This window comes from Salvelinus alpinus, chromosome 31, assembly GCF_045679555.1.
Source record: "Salvelinus alpinus chromosome 31, SLU_Salpinus.1, whole genome shotgun sequence".
NCBI lineage: Eukaryota > Metazoa > Chordata > Actinopteri > Salmoniformes > Salmonidae > Salvelinus > Salvelinus alpinus.
This window is the reverse complement of record NC_092116.1, coordinates 11,578,029-11,602,695: the sequence shown is the minus strand read 5'-3', so window position 1 is coordinate 11,602,695 and position 24,667 is coordinate 11,578,029. Positions and strand designations below refer to the sequence as shown.

At 43.7% G+C, this 24,667-nt stretch overlaps 1 protein-coding gene across 1 annotated transcript; it reads right to left on the bottom strand.

Moving 5' to 3' along the window:
• Positions 1–11,875: 11,875 nt before the first annotated feature.
• Positions 11,876–24,449, bottom strand: LOC139561404 (myozenin-2-like). Its single transcript, XM_071378466.1, has 6 exons — positions 24,247–24,449; positions 22,442–22,531; positions 20,856–21,022; positions 18,307–18,439; positions 12,873–13,059; positions 11,876–12,489 (listed from the first exon to the last, which is right to left on the bottom strand). Exons 2-6 carry the CDS (start codon positions 22,521–22,523, stop codon positions 12,249–12,251), a joined length of 810 nt encoding a protein of 269 aa, XP_071234567.1. The 5' UTR covers positions 22,524–22,531; positions 24,247–24,449; the 3' UTR covers positions 11,876–12,248.
• Positions 24,450–24,667: the final 218 nt, after the last annotated feature.

Here is a 24,667-nt window from a genome sequence, read left to right as displayed (position 1 = left end):
TGTGTCCATTTACTAGCACCGGGCCAAAGTCTACAGTACAGTAAATTTACAGTACACTATATTATTTACATATCTACAGTATTGTTAATAATAATCATAATAACAATAATAATGTAGACTATATACTGAAGAAAGGAACTGTTTCCCAGACAGATTAGGCCTGCTCCTGGACCAAAAATCACTTAATGGAGATTCTCTTTTTGTTAAAGTACAACTTATGCTTTCTCTGGGTCTGGAAAACCAACCCATAGAGTATGAAAACACATGGTCACCACACAATCCCAATGGTTGGATATCAATTATTTAAGAACATGTGTGGAGGTCAAATATCAATGACTATTTATCCAATGTCCCAAATCCAACGTTATATGTTAGAGATCATTGTCTGTATAGTTAGGAAAGGGGTATAAAATATTTCCAGTCAAACCCTCCAAATATGTCCCTTGGTCCTCTGATGAAGCAAATTCTCAGACAGAAACAGGTGCCTATGAGAGCAAATGTAAAGCGTTCGCTTTCAAAACACCTCCCTCTAGCTGTGCTTGTGATACCTTGCAGTTTAGCCTATACAATATCCTACTAGTAGCCTGGAATCCACACTGATATTGCTGTGTTTCAAGCTAGCTCTTTCCATGAGACATTGAAATGCTTGAGGAAACCCTTTTGGAGATAAGTCTCACCCTTTTTGGGTCTGTCTGTGTGTCAGACTCTGCATCAAACATTGGCTTTTGTTGCTGTGTGTGCAGAAGAATTCTCTGGGGACTGATGGACTGGGTGCAGTAGCAACAGCACCAAATGTTAGTAGCTTCGCAAAGACATTGAGAGTGCTATATATATATATATATATATATATATATATATTCAGATGCCAGGGTAACATGATATGAAACACTTTTGAAGTACTGCAACACCAAGAAAAACACCATTGTCATGTTTATGTAGTAGTTATGAAGTTACAAAAACCAACAACAATTGTGATTGTTGTGTATGCTTGTCCTGCATTCTACAATCACAGGCAATCACATGATTGAAAGGCAAAAGTGCTCTCGTCTTATCTGCAATGCCCCAGAGAACATGTGTAATAGTCCCTAGATGTCTATCGGTCAGGTTTTTGTTAGATTTTACAGTACATCCAGAAACGTGGCGGTTTTGACAACGAAATAGGTATTTTTGAACTTCCATTGCCCTGCCAAGAGTTGCTGAATATCATCTCAGCTACAGTACTCCCAGAGCACAGTGTGTACAGTGATTGGGAAGGCCTGGTCTTGGACCTTCTGGTGCTGCTGGTGCAGCAGACCAATACGTTCCTGGACGTCTTGGTCTGCCAACCAAAGCCCCTCGATTTGCTCAGCCCATCTCCCACTGTGCTATCCCGTGCCAAATAATACACCCCTGGGGGAAACTGGGGGAGATTAAAGACTGAATGACCCCCCCCCAACCCCACCACCAGCCAATAATATTTCCTTTCCGAGTTTTGATACTGTGCACAATCGAAGTTCAAAGAGAGTCCAGGCCGTTCTTGATAAACAGGCTGGATATAGCGTAACAGTCTTGGCAATGCTGACATGCTGGGTGTACACCGAGCGCGGAGGAGACTGATGGAGAGAAAATCAATAGGACAGCTAAAGGCGGGGTTCATGTGTTCCAGTGCATTCCAAAGAGTGCAAAACAGAGGCTAGGAATGCATGCAGCCACTGGGCCCAAGTCGTTATGGAGCAATAGGGAGTGGGTTTGCAGCGTCTGTCTAGTATTCAAATTCATAAAGCTTTATTGTCCATCCGATTTACATGATGGACCTTTTGTCTTTGGCATGTGGCTCATAAAACACAACACATTCCAAAGTTCTCTCTTTGTGGTAGCTGATGTACATTGTTCCTTTCATCTTGAGAAATGAAGTAAGGCTGAAATAATTCATCTGTTATTCATCCAGGTGTTCATCCAGTATTTATTTTCGGACTATATTCTCAGCTGTTCAGTAGATTTTATAGCCACATGTAAGGAGAGAACAAGGACCAAAAACAGTCTCCGAAAGCTGGCGCTTGCTGAGGCCCCATTTTTCATATCCACCAGTGACAAGACAGTAAATTTACACCACATGGTCTCTGACCTACCACACACTGCTCTTGTGATGATGGGCAGCTAAAACAAGTGCTTGAAGCCATGCTTGATGGGCAATGGAGAAAAAAGTGAAAAATAATGACTCCACATGGTAATTATTATTCATGAAACTATGAAAGAATCTCATTTTACATTTGAATTAAGTTGTATGTGACATTTTGTAGATAAGAAGGATTTTTTTTAAGTACCTGAAAAATATGTCACAGTGAATGTGTCATTTTTATCACTGAGCTTGAATCGGTGTTGGTATACATCCAGTGATAGCTATATGTACTAGAAACAACTTAAGTGAAAAAACGCAACTATGTAATATTTTGTATTTATGGAGTATACTTTCCCAAGTGCTCAACACACTTTCCAACATAAGTGGCGGGAAGACTCACCACACTTGTAAGTCACTTCCAGTGTTGGGGAAAGTTACTTTTAAAAGTAACTCGTTGCAATGTTACTTCCATTGAATGTTAGTTGTTACTGTGGAAAGTAACTTGTTACATTACGTTTGCATTACCAAAAACAGAAATCCCTCTGAAGATGCCTTGCGCGTGTTGCTATTTCTTATGCCCAATAGAGGGTGCACATTATCCTTTGAATGGCTTGCATTGCCTAATCTATAACTCAAGCTGTACTAACTCCAGTAAAGACAGATGCAATATCTTTACCTTCTATAACTGTGTTTTAATGTTTGATTTGTTTCATTAAATCATTCAGTAAGGACTTTAAATCGCCAGTATAAACTGCTAACAGCTGGGAACTGCTAGATAACTTGCAAGCACGTCAGTAACTTTGGGAGTACAGACCCCCAAGAAATCAACTACCCTAGTGGTGAAAGTAAGAACTGCAGTTGAAGCATAGTATGCACAGTTAGTTTTTTACAATCACTTACGAACTAAAAGTTGTACTTCAAATTTTATTAGTCACATGTGCCAAATACAACAGGTGTAGACCTAACAGTGTCATACTTACTTATGAGCGCCTAACCAAAAAATATGGATTAGAATAAGAAATAAAAGCAACAAGTAATTAAAAGCAGCAGTAAATTTACAATAGCGAAACTATATACTGGTGGGTATCGGTACAGAGTCAATGTGCGGGAACACCAGTTAGTTGAGATAATATGTACATGTAGGTAGAGTTATTAAAGTGAATATGCATAGACGATAACAACAGAGAGTAGCAGCGGTGTAAAAGAGGGGGGGCAATGCAAATATTCTGGCGTGCCATTTGATTAGGTGTTCAGGAGTCTTATGGCTTGGGGGTAGAAGCTGTTTAGAAGCCTCTTTGACCTAGACTTGGCACCCCGTTACCGCTTGCCGTGCGGTAGCAGAAAGAACAGTCTATGACTAGGGTGGCTGGAGTCTTTGACAATTTTTAGGGCCTTCCTCTGACCAGGTACAGAGGTCCTGGATGGCAGGAAGCTTGGCCCCAGTGATGTACTGGGCCGTTCGCACTACCCTCTGTAGTGCCTTGCAGTCGGAGGCCGAGCAGTTGCCAAACCACGCAGTTATGCAACCAGTCAGGATTTTTTAAATGATTTTTAAATTTTATTTTAACTTTATTTAACTAGGCAAGTCAGTTAAAAACAAATTCTTATTTTAAATGACGGCCTAGGAACAGTGGGTTAACTGCCTCGATGGTGCAGTTGTAGAACCTTTTGAGGATCTGGGGACCCATGCCAAATCTTTTCAGTCTCCTGGGGGGAATAGGTTTTGTCGTACCCTCTTCCCGACTGTCTTGGTGTGCTTGGACCATGTTAGTTTGTTGGTGATGTGGACACCAAGGAACTTGAAACTCTCAACCTGCTCCACTGCAGCCCCGTCGATGAGAATGGGGGCGTGCTCGGTCCTCTTTTTCCTGTAGTCCACAATCATCTCCTTTGTCTTGATCACGTTGAGGGAGAGGTTGTTGTCCTGGCACCACACGGCCAGGTTTCTGACCTCCTCTCTATAGGCTGTCTGTCTCATCGTTGTCAGTGATCGGGCCTACCACTGTTGTGTCATCGGCAAACTCAATGATGGTGTTGGAGTCGTGCCTGGCCGTGCAGTCATGAGTGAACAAGGAGTACAGGAGGGGACTGAGCACGCACTCTTGAGGGGCTGTGTTGAGGATCAGTGTGGCGGATGTGTTGTTACCTACCCTTACCACCTGGGGTGGCCCGTCAGGAAGTCCAGGATCCAGTTGCAGAGGGAGGTGTTTAGTCCCAGGGTCCTTAGCTTATTGATGATCTTTGAGGGCACTACGGTGTTGAACGCTGAGCTGTAGTCAATGAATAGCATTCTCACATAGGTGTTCCTTTTGTCCAGGTGGGAAAGGGCAGGGTGGAGTGCAATAGAGATTGCATCATCTGTGGATCTGTTGGGGCGGTATGCAAATTGGAGTGGGTCTGGGGTTTCTGGGATAATGGCGCTGATGTGAGCCATGACCATCCTTTCAAAGCACTTCATGGCTACAGACGTCAGTGCTACGGGTCGGTAGTCATTTAGGCAGGTTACCTTAGTGTTCTTGGGCACAGGCACTATGGTGGTCTGCTTAAAAATGTTGGTATTACAGTACTTGAGGCACACTCAGTGAAACCATTAACTCATGTGCCTATTCAGACCAATTCTGCAAAACTGCAAGCACATTATCTGCTTTACACTCAGTTTGTAATTGTAAAACACTTTTTGCTAAACACTAAACACAGTTCTCTACATTCAACACATCATTCAAAACTAACAGGTCTTGTGTTTCGTTTGGAAAACACTCCCATTCAAAATGCCACACTCATTTACCGATTACATACACCCAGTGCTCACGTGTGAAAACACTTATAGCTAATTTCTTCACTTAGAAATCAGAGCTTGAGCACTATAAGTTGGCTTTCTTGGTTTGGACAACAATGGAGGCCAATTTTAGAGAGAGAGTTAGAGGAAGAGGAGTGAAAGTAAGAGGGGGACGAGGAGGAGGAAGAGGAGGAGGACGGGGAAGAGGATGAGGATGAGGAGTGGGACAATAAAGAGAAGGAAGGAGAACAATCACAGATGAGATCTGGGCCACTTTGGTCAATCATGGTTTGAGTTTCAGGGAGGCCTAACATGAGCCGCTACACTGCAGCAAGTGTCATCCGGACATTTTGAAATGAGAACAGGTAAGTTAACCTACCCTCTATACCATGCTACTGTACTCAGAGTACTTACAGCACTACAGTAACATGTCATTTCATACTGAAAGAAATCTTGCACCCTAACCATTCACATCATGTTTTTGCAGAATTGCTAGACGACGACCCTTCAATGGAGGAAGAGCAGGAACAACACATAGTGAATACGGTCATTTCAAACAACAGCATATGTTCACGACAACTGCAACACCACATCATCACTGACAACACAACATTCAGTAACATAAATAGGGTGAGTTTATCCGCACTTGGCCGTCTCCTGAAACGCCATCAGATTCGTATGAAGCAGCTCTACGGAGTACTATTTGAGCAAAATTCTGACAGAGTGAAACAACTGCGCTATGAATATGTACAAGTAAGCTATACTATCCTGTCATTGGTACTGTATTCCAGTGTATTGTACTACATATTGACTGCTCTATGTCTATTCATACTGATATACAATAATGTTTTGTCTTGTCTGTTTCAGAGAGTTATGGAACTAGATGCTGCTGCAGAGCATCATGATTTTCTCTATGTTGATGAGGTCGGCTTTAAACTAGCCAAAACAAGTCGCAGGGGAAGAAACCTCATAGGACACCGCGCCATCATCAATGTCCCTGGAGAGCGTGGTGGCAACATATTTTTTCACCTTTATTTAACCAGGTAGGCTAGTTGAGAACAAGTTCTCATTTACAACTGCGACCTGGCCAAGATAAATTAAAGCAGTGCGACACAAACAACAACACAGAGTTAACCATGGAATAAACAAACATACAGTCAATAACACAATAGAAAAAGTCTATATACAGTGTGTGCAAATGAGGTAAGATAAGGGAGGCAAGGCAATAAATAGGCCATAGTGGCGAAATAATTACAATTTAGCAATTAAACACTGGTGTGATAGATGTGCAGAAGATGAATGTGCAAGTAGAGATACTGGGGTGCAAAGGAGCAAAAAAAAATAACAGTATGGGGATGAGGTAGTTGGATGGGCTATGTACAGGTGCAGTGATCTGTGAGCTGCTCTGACAGCTGGTGCTTAAAGTTAGTGAGGGAGTTATGAGTCTCCAGCTTCAGTGATTTTTGCAATTCGTTCCAGTCATTGGCAGCAGAGAACTGGAAGAAAAGGCGGCCAAAGGAAGAATTGGCTTTGGGGGGTGACCAGTGAAATATACCTCCTGGAGCGCGTGCTACGGGTGGCTGCTGCTATGGTGACCAGTGAGCTGAGATAAGGCGGGGCTTTACCTAGCAAAGACTTATAGATGACCTGGAGCCAGTGGGTTTGGCGACAAATATGAAGCGAGTGCCAGCCAACGAGAGCATACAGGTCGCAGTGGTGGGTAGTATATGGGGCTTTGGTGACAAAATGGATGGCTCTGTGATAGACTGCATCCAATTTGCTGAGTAGTGTTGGAGGCTATTTTGTAAATGACATCGCCGAAGTCAAGGATCGGCAGGATAGTCAGTTTTACGAGGTATGTTTGGCAGCATGAGTGAAGGATGCTTTGTTGCGAAATAGGAAGCTGATTCTAGATTTAATTTTGGATTCGAGATGCTTAATGTGAGTCTGGAAGGAGAGTTTACAGTCTAACCAGACATCTAGGTATTTGTAGTTGTCCACATATTCTAAGTCAGAACCGTCCAGAGTAGTGATGCTGGACGGGCGGGAAGGTGTGAGCAGCGATCGGTTGAATAGCAAGCATTTAGTTTTACTTGCATTGAAGAGCAATTGGAGGCCATTGAAGGAGAGTTGTATGACATTGAAGGTCATCTGGAGGTTAGTTAACACAGTGTCCAAAGAAGGGACAGAAGTATGCAGAATGGTGTCGTCTGCGTAGAGGTGCATCAGAGAATCACCAGCAACAAGAGCGACATCATTGATGTATACAGAGAAAAGAGTCGCCCCGAGAATTGAACCCTGTGGCACCCCCATAGAGATTGCCAGAGGTCCGGACAACAGGCCCTCCGATTTGACACACTGAACTCTATCAGAGTAGTTGGTGAAACAGGCGAGTCATTTGAGAAACCAAGGCTGTTGAGTCTGCCGATTAGAATGTGGTGATTGACAGAGTCGAAAGCCTTGGCCAGGTCGATGAATAAAGCTGCACAGTATTGTCTCTTATCGATGTCGGTTATGATATCGTTTAGGTCCTTGAGTGTGGCTGAGGTGCACCCTTGACCAGCTCGGAAACCAGATTGCATTGCGGAGAAGGTACGGTGGGATTCGAAATGGTCGGTGATCTGTTTGTTAACTTGGTTTTTGAAGAGATTAGAAAGGCAGGGTAGGATAGATATAGGTCTGTAGCAGATTGGGTCTAGAGTGTCTCCCCCTTTGAAGAGTGGGATGACCGCGGCAGCTTTCCAATCTTTGGGGATCTCAGATGATACGAAAGAGAGGTTCAACATGCTAGTAATAGGGGTTGCAACAATTTCAACGTATAATTTTAGAAAGAGAGGGTCCAGATTGTCTAGCCCGGCTGATTTGTAAGGGTCCAGATTTTTCAGCTCTTTCAGAACATCAGCTATCTGGATTTGGGTAAAGGAGAAATGGGGGAGGCTTGGGAAAGTTGCTGTGGGGATTGCAGGGCTGTTGACCGGGGTAACGGTAACCAGGTGGAAAGCATGGCCAGCCGTAGAAAAATGCTTATTGAAATTCTCAATTATTGTGGATTTATCGGTGGTGACAGTGTTTCCTAGCCTCAGTTCAGTGAGCAGCTGGGAGGAGGTGCTCTTATTCTCCATGGACTTTACAGTGTCCCAGAACTTTTTGGAGTTTGTGCTACAGGATGCAAATTTCTGTTTGAAAAAGCTAGCCTTTGCTTTCCTAACTGCCTGTGTATATTGGTTCCTAACTTCCCGGAAAAGTCGCATATCGCGGGGGCTATTTGATGCTAATGAAGTACGCCACATGATGTTTTTGTGCTGGTCAAGGGCAGTCATGTCTGGGCTATATCTGTTCCTGGTTCAAAAACATTTTTTATGGGGCATGCTTATTTAATATGGTGAGGAAAGCACTTTTAAAGAATAACCAGGCATCCTCTACTGATGGAATGAGGTCAATATCCTTCCAGGATACCCGGATCAGGTCGATTAGAAAGGCCTGCTCGCTGAAGTGTTTTAGGGAGCGTTTGACAGTGATGAGGGGTGGTCGTTTGACCGCAGACCCATTACGGACGCAGGCAAAGAGGCAGTGATTGCTGAGATCTTTGTTGAAGACAGCAGAGGTGTATTTGGAGGGCAGGTTGGTTAGGACGATATCTATGAGGGTGCCCGTATTTACGGATTTGGGGTTGTATCTGGTAGGTTCATTGATCATTTGTGTGAGATTGAGGGCATCAAGCTTAGATTGTAGGATGGCCGGGGTGTTAAGCATGTCCCAGTTTAGGTCACCTAACAGCACGAGCTCTGAAGATAGATGGGGGGCAATCAATTCACATATGGTGTCCAGGGCACAGCTGGAGGCAGAAGGTGGTCTATAGCAAGCGGCAACAGTGAGATACTTGTTTCTGGAAAGGTAGATTTTTAAAAGTAGAAGCTCAAATAGTTTGGGCACAGTCCTGGATAGTAAGACAGAGCTCTGCAGTCTATCTCTGCAGTAGTTTGCAACTCCGCTCCCTTTGGCAGTGCTCTCTTGTCGGAAAATGTTATAGTTAGGGATGGAAATTTCAGGGTTTTTGATTGCCTTCCTAAGCCAGGATTCAGACACGGCTAGGACATCCGGGTTGGCAGAGTGTGCTAAATCAGTGAATAAAACAAACTTAGGGAGGAGGCTTCTAATGTTAACATGCATGAAACCAAGGCTTTTATGGTTACAGAAGTCAACATACTAGGGTATGATAGGATGTGAATACAGTGGAGGTAAACCTGGGCATTGAGTGATGATGAGAGAGGTATTGTCTCTAGGTATTGTCTCTAGAGACACCATTTAAACCAGGTGAGGTCACCGCATGTGTAGGAGGTGGAACAAAAGGGTTAGCTAGGGCATATTGAGCAGGGCTGGAGGCTCTACAGTGAAATATGACAATAATCACTAACCAAAACAGCAATGAACATGGCATATTGACATTAGGGAGAGGCATGCGTAGCCGAGTGATCATAGGGTCCAGTGAGTAGCTAGGCGGGCTGGAGACACGGCGATTCAGACAGCTAGCGGGCCGGGGCTAGCAGGCTAGCAGAAGGGCCTTGGAGGGACGTCGCGATGGCAGAAGTTTGTTGTAGTCCACTCGTGAAGTTACGTCAGCAGACCAGTCGTGACGGATCACCAGGGCTCAGTGTAGTAAAAGGGTCCAGGCCAATTGACAAAATAGGTATAGTAGCCAAAGAAATTGGCTGATGGACCTCTTCAGCTAACAGTCCGATATGCTCTAGAGAGCTAGCGGGCCGCGGCTAGCAGATGGGCATTCAGGGCACGTCGCGACGGAGGAGCCTGTTGAAAAACCCCTCGGGCTGATTACATCGGTAGTCCAGTCGTGAAGAATCGGCGGGGCTCCATATCGGCAGTAAAAGGGGTTTAGGCCAATTGGCAAAATAGGTATTGTAGCCCAAGGAGTGGCTGATGGACCTCTTCAGCTAGAATAGGCTAGCTCTAGGCTAATTTGTGCTTGCTTTGGGACAGAGACTTTAGCCAGGAGTAGCCACTCAGATAGCAGATAGCTAACTGCGATGATCCAGGTGAAAAGGTTGGCAGGAGTTGTCCGGGCTAAATGTTAGCTGATGACCGCTAGCAGTGGCTAGCTGACTACTAGCTAGTAGCTCGTTAGCTGGCTAGCTTCTGTTGGGGGTTCCGGTTCTAAAGTAAAGAAAATAGCAGATCCATACCACATTGGGTGAGGCAGGTTGCCGTTGAGGTTAAGATTATTTATTTTTTTAATATATGCGTAGAAAAAGGATATAAAAAGATATATACATGGGACACGACAAGACGAAGACAAAGACGCCTTACTGCTACGCCATCTACGCCATCTTGGATTTATCACAATGTGTGCAGCCATTTGTCAGAACGGTGTCCTTCATCATCATGTCACTCTACGTCCTTACAATACTGCCCACATTATCACCTTCCTTGACACCCTGCATAATATCCTCATTCTCAATGACCAGAGGAATGGGCCAGAGCACTCGAGGTTAGTTGTTATCTGGGACAACGTAAGTTTCCACCTGGCTGCTCTGGTCCACCATTGGTTCATTGACCATCCGCAAGTTTTGATGCTCAACCTGCCAACATATTCCCTATTTCTAAACCCAATAGATGAGTTATTTTCGGCGTGGCGTTGGAAGGTATACGATTGCCAACCCCACCAATGCATACTCCTTCTCCAGGCGATAGAGGAGGCCTGTGTTGACATAGACGAGTGGGCATGCCAGGGCTGGATACGTCACTCCAGACGCTACTTACCCCGGTGTTTAGCCAGAGAAAACATTGCTTGTGATGTTGATGAGGTGCTGTGGCCAGACCCAAATAGGAGACCGGATGCACCCTAATTGTTTTTTTCTTTATAGTAACAAGCTTATTTGTTTATCTTCTGCTGCATTTTATTTTCCACCCTTGCATTTCTGTTTATAGTGTAAATATATATTGAATATGCATACATACTGTATATATTTGTGCATATACATGTACGTGTGAGTGCTATGACAAACTGCCGTAGACTCCACTGCACACTAAACATGCAAAAGACACAAGATAGTAGTGTTTTCCATTTGTCACATCTGTGTGTAGTTCGCGTGTATAAGAGCTAATCATGTGATGGTTTGTGTGTAGAGTTTTGATGCAAAAACACAATTTTGAAAAGAGTTAAAATAGTTTTGAATTATGTGTTTGGTTTTGCAAGAGATGTGTGACGTTTTGCATGTTGTGTGTGTGTGTGTTTTGGGGTTTTGTGTGTAGAGTCTAGAGAAAAGGAGCCCTAGTTTCAGAAATCCTGTGTAAGCAATTGTCAAAAACTGTAAATGAATAATACTTGTTTGTGCCGAAACAGGAAGAGCGCGAACGTACGGTGAGGGATTTTTATTTTTTATTTGCGCCAAGAAAGAAAAAGGGAATTAATGTTGTAAAAATAATGACTTGCTTATTTGAAGAAGTAATTAAGTAACTGATAACCTAAATTGAAAAACGAACCCGTTAAGTTTCTCGTTACCACAAAAAAAGTAATCTGAGTACTCCCAACATTGGTCACATCCTGTTCACGAATACCCTATATTATTTTGAGTGGGACAGCTGAAAGATGTAGCGACAGAGAGGAGTGGGTAGGAGACTGGCTGATATGATGCGAGTGGCCGCATTGTCGCCAAAAGGTGAGGGGCGCCATCTCGCTCGCCTCGGGGAAGCAGATTTGATTTATCAGCTCGGGCAGTGTAACCTTGAGGTGTGTTATAGAACTGTAACTTAGACTGACATAGGATGTGAGTGGTGATGGAAGACTACATAGAAGAGAACACAGGTGCAATGTCATGCGGCAATGGATCCTTCACTGTAGATCAAGTGCAGACACTTATTCAAGCGTTTCTCTGTGAATATGTTAAAGCAATTTGTGTCACTCAATCACAAGGAACGGGACAAATTCAGCAGGAAAAGCAGCAATGCAAGCATAAAATCATTAAAGGAAAACTGAAATAACAGCATTATGCTTTACATCATTTTATTTACCTCAAAAAACAACTAATACCAATAATCAAATGTCATCAGGCAAATACAATTTCACTCATACACATCAATGTATGTACAGCTCCTATACTGTATTTAGTAACTCTGGCAAGTGTGGTTGACTTATTTTAAGTGCAGTTTGAAGATGGGCAGAATACCTTGGGCATGGGCCAACCAGTTAATCAGAGAAACGTGTGTTTTCGCCACAAAGAAGTAGCTAACTTGCCCTAAGCGGAAAACCAAAATACCTCCTTCCCTCACTCTGACCCTATTCTGACTCTAACCCACCAAAAAGGACTTGTGGGTAGCAAACCAGGAAGCGTCTCGGGAGACACAGCAACAGCCAGAGTTTCAAAGGTCATCGGACTCCGGGATAAGCATGGGAACCAGCGGCACTGTGGGAAGGATAAGTGGGGCGCTGGTCCCCGCCCAGCCACAGGCCACCCTGTTGAATGTGGGCCTCTGCACTGCCGGCTCCGCCTGGAGCTCGGGGTACAGCTCCGGCATGGGGTTGTGTTCCACCTCGGGGGCCTTGAACATTGGGGCCGGTCTGGTGGACTTGCCTCCGAAGCCTCTGAACGGAGTAGCCACCCTGGAGATAGATAGAGGATTGACAATGTTAATGTTAACCTTGCACCACTAACAATGCAGAGGGAAGTGACAGATTTGCTCATCCCATCAAAGGTATGAGCCACTGTCTGGAGGACATGTTCTGTTGAAATGATAATGCATGGTATGTCTGTTGACTATGTTGTGACCCAGATAAAAGAAAGCATGTCAGTGGACTCCCTTCATCTACTACAAATGTGTAAAATCAAGTTGACATTTTAGTACATTTCGACATAGAAGACATTGAGTATGTTATGCTCATTACAAAATCACATGTTGACATATGTTTTCCGGAGTCAGGAGTGTTACACGCTGCGCAAGTACTATTTCAACCAAGGTGTGGTCCGGGTCCATCATCAGCTATACCTGTTGAAGCTCTTGTACCCTGGTCCTTCTGGCTTGGCCTCGGGCTCTTGCAGGCAGGTGACGAGGCTATCGGCCAGGGAGGGGTCGTGGTGGTAGATGGCCTGGTCCCAGGGGGAGTGGTAGGACTTCGGGAGGCATGTTCTGTTGAACTTCTCTGGTTCCATTTCTTTCAGAGGGCCACCATAACCTGGGCGAAAGAGAGGGAGAGAGAATCTGGTGAAAGGGCCCTGGGATTCCACATAACCTTTCTTTGGTACAGCTTGTGGTTCAAGAAGTAGAGTGAGTGAAAAAGAGGTGGGGAGGGAGAGAAAGACGGAGAGAGAGAATTAGTGAGAAACTGCATAACAGCAAAATGATGTAATAGACTATTAGAAATTATTCACAATGACCTTTGAGGCATCCATCAGGCCATATATATTATACTACCAACCTGATTTTTCCTAACACAAAGCTCAATATAAACCCCATGAAGCACCGCATGGGTCCTCCCTGTGTTGCCTCCAGGGGAAAATATGGTCAAGTTTCACAGTGAACCAACAAGAAGGACTTCTTACTGTGTGGTGTAAGGGTGACAGGGAAGGCCTATCCAAAGAACTATCCTTCAAAACGAGTGTTCTTCGCCAGGGGCAGCTTGCAAGCAGGTGTTACATAACGTGGGGTGTTGCGCTGTCACGTCCAACCCTCTTATAACAAACAATCCCTCTTCCTGAATTGATGGTTGCTCGAGAAGGAAATGGGAAAGACCAAACATTGGCCCCTCAGGGGAGTTCTGCTGTTTTTCACAAAACGCACACCACAAGAGATTTACACCGGCCACATAGAGTGCTCACGTGCATGGTTGCGCATTTAGTTGCTCCAATGTGTTGTGGGAAATGTACTGTGACTGCCGCACTTCAGGAAACACTGGGGGTTGGAGGAGATAAGAGGATGATTTGTGTATAAGTGACATGGTTGCCCCAAAGCTTGGTTAGTAACAGAATTGCGCTTTGACTAAGGTAATTTATTTATTTTTTTACTTTAAAATATATGCCAAACAGAAACCATTGATTTAAAAGTTTAACAAACCATACAACTCCATGCACAAGGACTACTTTTAAAAATGTCCACTGAAAAATGTACAAAAACAAATGTAGTGGAAGAACTGTACAGATGCAAACTTTGGTAATGGAATTACGGTAAAATCTCCCTCATGTTTTTATGCAACCAAAAAAAACGTAAGTATCTGCTCCGAATTAAGGTATAAAAAATATCTGCAAAAAGAATGGGGTGTCCGTTATGACATGGCACCTTGACTTTGAACTACAGTAAGTGAACTACAGTTTTGGTTATTGAACTACAGGAAATGAAGTGGATTTACACCCGGTAACGGAATTACATCATGGGTCCCTGATCTGTACTGCACAGACATGCATAATTATGGATATGAATATCATTCTCCTCATGTTTCACAATTTTTGACATCACAGCGCAACACAGCAGAACACAGTGAAGTACCGTGTAGTACAACACAGCAGAACACAGTGAAGTACCGTGTAGTACAATACAGCAGAGCATAGTAGAGTTCAGTACTGTATTGAGCTCCACTCACTGTACTGTGCTATCCAAACTCTATGATAGGTTCAAATTTGGTCCGGTCCGTCTTTGGACACCAAATTTCAACTACTTTTCAACATCCATGGACGGCCAGTGTCGGTCGGTGCTCAGTGGGTGAGGATGCTGGTTAAAGTAAATGGAAAGAGAGGGGGCATTAGGTGTCAGTAAGAGGTGTCAGTAAGAGCTGGGAGAGTTTCCATTCATTGGAAAGAGAGAGGAAGGGGTGTTCCAGACTGGTGATTAGACAACCAGATGAGAAAGAAAACACTTCTGATCTTAAGAAAACAGTTCTGATCTTATATGCTAAGACTTATATCCAGTCAAGAAACTAACCCTAGCCCCTTACTGCCTAGACAGGATTTTACTTGTATTAAGTAATATAGTCATAGCTCAACCTTGCCCTCTGATAGGCTAGGTAGGACTTTGTTACTAGGAACGCTTTCTCCTTTATTCACTCATGGTGCTGTATATGTATGGTCCAGCTGGATATAACAAACAATGAAATGCTTTGCTAAGGCTTCATAGGGGAAAGCATTTTATCCTTGTGTGGAATCTTCTGTCTCCTTCTCCTCCTCCTTGTTCTCCCTCTCCCTCTTTTTCTCTTTCAATGGATCCCCCCTAACTTTCTGTATCTATCCATCATTCTCCCTCTCTCTTTCCCCCCTTCCCCTCCCTCTCTTTTTACTGGAGACCATGGGCATAGTTTGATAACAGTCCAGATTCCCCACAGGAAATGTATAGAGTATTTCCTGTGTCCACTGCTCGCTGTCCCCTGATACCATCAGGGAGAGACTGGCTCTCAGATCATGCTCGCACTCCCGATCCAGCACCGTCAACATAATATGGACACCAGTTTAGCCGATGAGCACATGGAGACAGTACGTGTTGCTATTTCGGGAACTTACGACTACGCCACCACCTTGAGGGGGAGTCGGAGGAAAAGTCAGTGGATACAGCATGGAAAATTTTGGTTGGACCTTGTGTGCAATTGACCAATAACGTTGAAAAAAATGGGAAATCATAACAGTCACAAACCACAGTTGGGTCACCTGCTACTGTCCTCCGTTCCACTGGCATATTGTTACAGTGCCTTCGGAAATTATTCAGACCCCTTGACTTTTTCCACATTTTGTTACGTTACAGCCTTATTCTAAAATGTATTCAATATATTTATTTTGGTAATTTATAAAAAATAAAAAAACTGAAATATAACATTTACATAAGTATTCAGACCCTTTACTCAGTACTTTGTTGAAGCACCTTTGGCAGTGATTACAGCATTGCATCTTCTTGGGTATGACGCTACAAGCTTGGCACACCTGTATTGGGGAGCTTCACCCATTCTTCTCTGCAGATGCTCTCAAGCTCTCTCAGGTTGGATGGGGAGCGTTGCTGCACAGCTATTTTCAGGTCTCTCCAGAGATGTTCGATCAGGTTCAAGTCCGGGCTCTGGCTAGGCAACTTAAGGACATTTGGAGACTTGTCCCGATGCCACTCCTGCGTTGTCTTGATTGTGTGCTTAAGTTTGTTGTTCATGTTGGAAAGTGAACCTTTTCCCCAGTCTGAGGTCCTGAGCACTCTGGAGCAGGTTTTCATCAAGGATCTCTCTGTACTTTGCTCCGTTCATCTTTGCCTCGATCCTGACAAGTCTCCCAGTCCCTGCCGCTGAAAAACATCCCCACAGCATGATGCTTCCACCACCATGCTTCACCATAGGCATGGTTCCAAGGTTTCCTCTAGACGCGACGCTTGGTATTCATGCCAAAGAGTTCTTTAGGTGCCCTTAGGAAAAATGCAAGTGGGCTGTCATGCTTTTGACTGAGGAGTGGCTTCTGTCTGGCCACTCTACCATAAAAGCTTAATTGGTGGAGTGCTGCAGAGATGGTTGTCCTTCTAGAACAGGAGTGGGCAATTCCAGTCCTCGAGGGCCTGATTGGTGTCACAGTTTTTCCCCAGCCCCAGCTAACACCCCTGACTCCAATAATCACCTCATCTTGATCTTCAGTTTAGAATGCAATTTGATTAATCAGCTGTGTTTTCTAGGGTGTGACACCAATCAGGCCCCCGAGGACTGGAGTTGCCCACCCCTGTTCTAGAAGGTTCTCCCATCTCCACAGAAGAACTCTGGAGCTCTGTCAGAGTGACCATTCGGTTCTTGGTCACTTCCCTGACCAAGGCCTTCTCCCCCGATTGCTCAGTTTGTCTGGGCGGCCAGCTCTTTGAAGAGTCTTGGTGGTTCCAAACTTCTTCCATTTAAGAATGATGTGGGCCACTGTGTTATTGGGGACGCATGTTTTTATGGTACCCTTCCCCAGATCTGTGCCTCGACACAATCCTGTCTTGGAGCTTTACGGACAATTCCTTCGACCTCATGGATTGGTTTTTGCTCTGACATGCGCTGTCAACTTTGGGACCTTATATAGACAGGTGTGTGCCTTTCCAAATCATGTCCAATCAATGGAATTTACCACAGGTGGACTCCAATCAAGTTGTAGAAACATCTCAAGGATGATCAATGGAAACAGGACGCACCTGAGCTAAATTTAAAGTCTCAGAGCAAAAGATCTGAAAACTTATGTAAATAAGGTATTTGTTTTATTTGTTTATAGATTTTAAACATTTTCTAAAAAACAGTTTTTGCTTCAACATTATGGGGTATTGTGGGTAGATTGCTGAGAAAAAAAGTATATTTAATCAATTTTAGAATAAGTCTGTAACGTAACAGAATGTGGAAGAAGTCAAGGGGTCTGAATAATTTCCGAAGGCACTGAAACAATATGCCAGTGGAATGGAGGACAGTAGCAGGTGACCCAACTGTGGTTTGTGACTGTTATGATTTCCCATTTTAGCAAATCATTTTTTATTTGTTTTACTTTATTGGTCAATTGCACACAAGGTCCATCCAAAATTTTCCATGCTGTATCCACTGACTTTTCCTCCGACTCCCCCTCAAGGTGGTGGCGTAGTCGTAAGTTCCCAAAATAGCAACACGTACTGTCTCCATGTGCTCATCGGCTAAACTGGTGTCCATATTATGTTGACGGTGCTGGATCGGGAGTGCGAGCATGATCTGAGAGCCAGTCTCCCCCTGATGGTATCACGGGACAGCAAGCAGTGGACACAGGAAATACTCTATACATTTCCTGTGGGGAATCTGGACTGTTATCAAACTATGCCCATGGTCTCCAGTAAAAAGAGAGGGAGGGGAAGGGGGGAAAGAGAGAGGGAGAATGATGGATAGATACAGAAAGTTAGGGGGGATCCATTGAAAGAGAAAAAGAGGGAGAGGGAGAACAAGGAGGAGGAGAAGAAGAAAGATGGCTCATGGCCCTGAGCCAGAAGATTCCACACAAGGATAAAATGCTTTCCCCTATGAAGCCTTAGCAAAGCATTTCATTGTTTGTTATATCCAGCTGGACCATACATATACAGCACCATGAGTGAATAATGGAGAACGCGCTCCTAGTAACAAATTCCTACCTAGCCTATCAGAGGGCAAGGTTGAGCTATGACTGTATTACTTAATACAAGTAAAATCCTGTCTAGGCAGTAAGGGGCTAGGGTTAGTTCCTTGACTGGATATAAGTCTCAGTCTAAATTAGGCTTGCTATCAGGCCAGGCCAGGCTGCGCTACTTTTAATTTGGACCAAGGCTTTTTATTCTGTGTGCGATTCAGGTGATACAACACACATTTTCAACTGATCAAGGCTGACTCCAACTTCACTGGCTCACCCGGTTATAAATCATGCTAATGACTCCATTGACCTCCAGGCTACTGAGTCATAAGGGTCATGGGGTCATGAGTTTCGAGCAGAGGTTATTTCACAGTTGCAGCACCCACCTGGTGCGATGTTGTCTGGGTTAGGGGCTGTGCTCAGGTCAGACATGTTCTGGGGCGTTTTAGACAACTGCTGCTCCACACTTAAGCTGTTTTCTTTGGTTTCCTGACTCTCCGTTTGAAGAGTTACACCATTCTAAGGGGAGAGGGAGGGAAGGAGAGGGAGAAATACAGTTTAGAGCATGGGGTCAAAGAGATGGAGAGAAAGAGTGAGGGAGAGCGAGAGGGACAGAAAGAGGAGAGGGGGAGAGACATTGAGAGGTCAGTGAGTGTCTTATGCAGAGCCAGTAATATAAAGAGTATTGTTTTCTCATGCTTGAATATCCTGTGTTGTGGTCCACAGTGGGTAACTTTCATCTTCCCAGTGATATTTGGAATGATTTACGCCAGGACTTCCTCAGGAAATGTCGACAACTTGAAATAGCAGTTCCCCTTTGCCCCCAATGGTAAACAAACTGGGGGGAGATATTCTTTTTAAAGAATTTCATCATATTCAAATATATTGTAAATATATTCCAAACAACCTGTCATACTATGACGCCCTCTGGTGGCATTTTCTTAGCGACTTTCATTAGATACATTTAAAAACTATTTTAAAAATTAAAATGTCCTACAAACACATGCTTAGTACTGATAGAAACTTAATAACCGTGGCATTCTATTACAGGTGTACAGCAACAATGTGACTATTACAGAGCCAGAGAAACAGCAGGGGAAAAAATGCTATATAAAATAAATATTTTGTGGGGGGTTTTGGTTCCAAATTGTCCCCATGTTGGAGAATAAGAGAATTTAAAGTCTAGATTTGAAGTAAAATATGTCACCAATTACCATTCAGAAAAACATTGTCATATATCTTACCTGATGGTGGCGCTCTACACATTTGCAAATTCCCATAGGAACACAGCCATATTTTTTTAAACAGTTGAAACCAGATGCATCTGGTTTGATCTGGTTTGGGTAATACCTCACCTCAAGCCTGACATCCGATCACCCTAGTGATCGGGACTTTTGAGTTATTCTTTTTTGTTGTTGTAAATAACAGACAGACAGGCGAGGAAACCCTCAAACTTATTTTCCCATTCATATTTCTCATTGGAAACAAATGAGATGGATCAACAGATGCATTTGAGGCAATGTCATATTAAATGTGGATCAAAAAATAAATGCATTGCATTACGATGACTACCAGGGTCTACCCTTTCCACACATACAACATTTTTGCACTTTTGGTGACTTGACCTAAACTGCATACTCTATGAATATGACCATAGCTCATGGGGGCATTCTTATGACATCACCAGCAGTAAGATTTGAGCTCAATTTTCAAAAAGACAAGTGCTTTAGCTTTCAAATTATATGTCACTTTCTTAAGCTCCGGAGGCCCGGTACCGGGCCCAAAACAACACTCAGAGTTTAACAGGTATGACTGTGTGTGTACATTCCAAAGGCTCAAGCAACTATCAGAGGAAGTGTACTGCATGACATTACTGTTGTGTATGGTACGTCGTACTGTACGTTATGGTTTACAACAGTGTGCTGCTTTACGTATGAATGGGTTGTCAGAATGAGTGGCACATGTCATAAAACATCAGAGTGATGTACAATGTGAAACCGTGCAGATGTGCGTTCTTCTCCAGCTAAGCTAGATATAACAATTACTAAATGCAAAGTAACAGATTATTAGACCCTTGGCATTTGGACTTTCTGTTTTAAAAGCAATATGGGAAATGTCCCTATGTGGCCTAAGTAGTCTAGTAGCTTACTAGGGCCTAAAATAGACTATAGGGCCTATGTAGCCTATATTGCTGCGAAGACGATGACTTTGTACACTGCCCATCCAAACACAAAGCATGTAAACAGGACTTTGACGTATGCCCGTTGTAAGAATATCACACCTATTATGCAAGTCCAAGGCCTTGTCCAGAAACGACCCCTATGTCCTGCCCCCTATCCTCTATGACCTCATTATAAATCTTCATGTAGCAATATACGATAGCAAATCCACCTAGCCTATCAAAGGGCAGAGCTACTATAGATCTACTGTACTCTATACAAGTGCCTAGGAGGTAGGGTCAAGGGGTTGTTTCTGGAACGGGTCCAAGTCTTGAGCAGCAGTAGGGCTGCAGTCTGCAATGCATTTCAAGTGCCTATGCATTTTATTAGGAAATTAGATATTGTGTTCCTCAATTTCTTTTTTTTAGGACCATAGGCTGCTATAGGATTGGGGAGAATAAATCACTAGATGTACTAGCCGTGCAGAACAGTCTCCTACAGTTCAACAGCTGATAAGTTACTGATAATGTAGAAAATGCTTATTGATAATGGTCTGATTGAACCGTTTAATGGAAACTCTGAGCCTTATTTGCGTCTCTCATCACAATCACATAAAGTACCAAAACAACTGGTAACAGTCATCACCCTCATCGCTCAGTTCCCCTTAAATGTTCTTGTTGAAACAGCAACTTTGTTCCAGTGTTTTGATTGTCCTTGTAGTTAGTAGTTAGTGTTCACATTCAAGGGTGCACATGCAAGTGGTTTGTGTTGCTTACATTGATTTGTGTGTTGGTTACATTCTGGATGTTCTCGAAGGTGTATTTCTCGGAGCGCCTCTTGCGCTTTTCGAAGAGGAGGGAGCCCCTGTTGGAGGCCAGAGACAGCTCCTCCAGCATCACATCCTTAGGGACACTCATCTTCTTCCCCAGGTCCATCTCTGCATCTGGAAGAGACACAATAGCTCTGTGAAAGTGTGTGTGTGTGTGGGGGGGGGGGTTCTGGTGTGTGTGTATTGTGTCATACTGTACCTCACCTGTATATGCCCTTATTATGTGTAGTTGTCGGTTTATCTGTGTTTGGCTGAGCTAATGTCCCATACTCCATTACTTTTAAATGACCCTATTATGCAAATTCTGTCAAAATAGTTTCTCATTATACTGACAATATGCACATTTTGCTAATTACATTCTACTGATTACCTTTCAATGTAAAACACATTTTACACATTCCCAATACCCATCTCACTGACTTAATATACACTGAGTATACAAAACATTACATTGAGCAAGCTATGATCCCTTATTGATGACCCTTGTTAAATCCACTTCTATCAGTGTAGATGAAGGGGAGGAGACAGGTTAAAGAAGGATTTTTAAGTATTGAGACAATTGAGACATGGACTGTGTATGTGTGCCATTCAGAGGGTGAATGGGCAAGACAAAAGATTGAAGTGCTTTTGAACGGGATATGGTAGTACAGTAGGTACCAGGCACACCGGGTTGTGTCAAGAACTGCAACGCTGCTGGGTTTTTAACACTCAACAGTTTGCTGTGTGTATCAACTATGGTCCACCACCCAAAGGACATCCAGCCAACTTGACACAACTGTGGGAAGTATTGGAGTCAACATGGGCCAGCATCCCAGTGGAACACTTTCGAACACCTTGTAGTCTCTATAACCCGACAAATTGAGGTGTTCCTAATGTTTGATATACTTTGATATAGTGTATACTGTCAATATGAGTAATGATGAATCATTTTCTCGTGTCAGCCAGCCTCTCATGTTGGCCCCCTGGTTTGCGATTAATACCTAATGCATGCTGATCATGGAGGTGTCATAGGCCTATCAAATCAGCCAAAGCAATCTAGCCTGCCAGAATATGCTTCAGCTGTCAGTGACCCTCAGGCCCCCCCATCCCTCCCTCCCTACCGCGACAAGCCATGCAGTTGTCCACGCCCAGAAATAGCTTGTTCAAAGGACAACGACAAAGAGATTAGTTACTTTGAGCAAATAAAAATCTTATTTATATACAGGGCCTTAGATGGTGGCGAACTAGATGATACACCGCTACAAAGCGAGAGTGTTCAGTGTGTGTGTCAGAGGAGGCTGGTGGTGGGAGCTATGGAATTAATGGAATGGCAACAAACATGTGGTTTCCATATGATTGATACCGTTCTATTCATTCTATTCCAGCCATTACAATGAACCTTTCCTCCTATAGCGCCTCCCACCAGCCTCCTTTGGTGTGTGTGTGTACATACGCGTTTGTGTTTGTTCACAGGCACTCACGTGAGTGTATTTATGTCTGTGCAGTATGTACACTATGACTGCAGTTACATTTATTCAGAGAGTGAGAGAGTACCTTCAGGACCCTGTATCTCCCTACAGATGGCTGCTGCTTGCAGCTTCCTCTCATTGGTTGTCATGGTAGAGAACTGTGACATTGCTGCCGCTGGGGAAACACAATATCACAAGGGACAGCATGTTACGGCACACCTTGTTCAATGACAGCTAGCTTAACATCACCCCAAAGGAGGCAACACTGTGCAGCATGCTATTGATCGCTAACATTACACTCCCCCTGCAACACACAAACACGCGCCGGAGCCGGTTGCATTTATTGGAGGCGCTAAAAGGGCAAAGTTAGCACATCCCTTTAAATAACCTTGGCATCACTTTAAATAACCTTGGCATCCCTTTAAATAACCTTGGGCCATTAAACGCTGAGCACATACTCATCAGACATGGCAGGAGCGAACCACGGTAGAACAAGAATCAATATAATTGGAATTACCCATGTTGGTCGATAATGGACAGGGGTACAGGACAGGACACAACAAACAGATGTGACAGTTGAGAAGATGGGGCAGGCAACAGTCCACAGCAAAATACACATTTTGCCCAAGTCAAGCTTGCAATTTCCCAATTCTGGTCCTCGAGTACCCCAAACAGTACATGTTTTTGTTGTGGCCCCAGACAAGCAAACCTGATTCTACTTGTCAGCTAATTATCAACCCCTTGACAAGTTGAATCAGTAATTTTCTGTCCGGGGCTACAACAGAAATATGTGCTGTTGGGGGTACTCGAGGACCAGAGTTGGGAAACACTGTATGCACCATCTTGTTTTCATTCAAATCTGAATGAATATATATACTTGTATGTACAGTATTTTATGAATAGGTACTCATAAGTAAAGTAAAACAACTCAAAACTGATCTTGTCCACTAATTTGGCCTTAGAGCCAATCATAGCTATCTGACCAGTTGATTAAAGCATGCTCACATGTTCATTCATAGCTTTAGTGTCAACTCCAAGAAGTAAATCCACCTCCAAAGAACTTCTCAATGTTCATTCATACTCTGTTGTAAATTTAAAAATGTTAAGGGAATAGCACCAACAAAAGATGTATGGAGAATTAAGAAACAATGTGAAATTGCTCCACATTGTCATGCATAATTAAATTAATAAACATAGAGTAAGTAATTCCAGCCTGGTCTCATAGACTCAATGTCTAGCAACCCAAAGGTTGAGTTTTCAAATCTCATTACGGACAACTTTAATTAGCAACTTTGCAACTACTTACTACTTTTGAGCTACTTTGCAACTACAGTACTTAGCAGGTTAGCTAACCCTTTAACCTAACTCCTAACCTTAACCCTAAGTTAGCCACCTAGCTAATGTTAGAGTTGACCACCTAACTAACGTTAGCCACAACTAATTCGAAACATATCATACGCATTGCAAATTAGTAACATATTGTACAAATTGCAATTGGGAACATATCATACCAATTGTAATTCGTAACATATCATATGAAATGGATGATGGACATCCACAAATTAATACATATGTAACATATACTAAATGGTGGGAGACAGATTTACATATACTATGTTACGTCTACCCCTGAGTCCAGGTTGGTCATTCACATAATGCCAGGCTCTATTAAATCTTAGGGGGATCAGATGGACCTTACATATTAGCAAGACATTGGGATGCAAAGAACTTGTTAGATTGACAGTAGTGTGGAGGGCAGCTCTGTCGCAACGGTCTATTGAGTGTCCCCAACAAGCTTGACTTGAAACATCAATGTCACCCTGTACAATCACACAGCAAAACATATAGGCACAACACCTAAGAAGTGGCCCCATGGTTATGACACCTTACCTGTGTGTAGGTCCCTTTAGGGTGGTCTCAAGATATGTCTGTATCCTTACGGAAGCTAGGAAGGCGTGGGGCGAGGAGGTCAGACTGGGTAGTGCGGCCTAGACGGGTCCTTGCGCTCCCCAGCTCTGAAGATGTTGCGGGTGTGGGTGGGAAAGAGGGGGAGGGGATGGGGATCGGTGGCTGGCTGGGATGGGTGAGTGACTGGGTGGGTGTCAGTGTCTGTTGTCATTGGTATGTGGTTTGGCCAGCGTGGGAGGTGGCTAAATATAGCAGGCCTTGGCTACCACTTCACTTCCCGCTCTCTCGTGGACCGGTGTCTGTACAGTAGCTTAGATGGAGGTCACTACCAGACTAGCTCAGTCTTAGCCACTACTTCCCCCAACCCCTTTTTGATTCCATACCATCTCCCCCCTCCCCGTTT

Coding starts and splice junctions, on each gene's coding strand:
- LOC139561404 (XM_071378466.1), bottom strand. CDS start 22,523: ATGTCACAGTTCTCTACCATGACAACCAATGAGAGGAAGCTGCAAGCA. Junction 13,060..18,306: donor CCCAGACAACATCGCACCAG/GTGGGTGCTGCA, acceptor TCTTTCGCCCAG/GTTATGGTGGCCCTCTGAAA. Junction 12,490..12,872: donor GGGTACAAGAGCTTCAACAG/GTATAGCTGATG, acceptor ATCTATCTCCAG/GGTGGCTACTCCGTTCAGAG.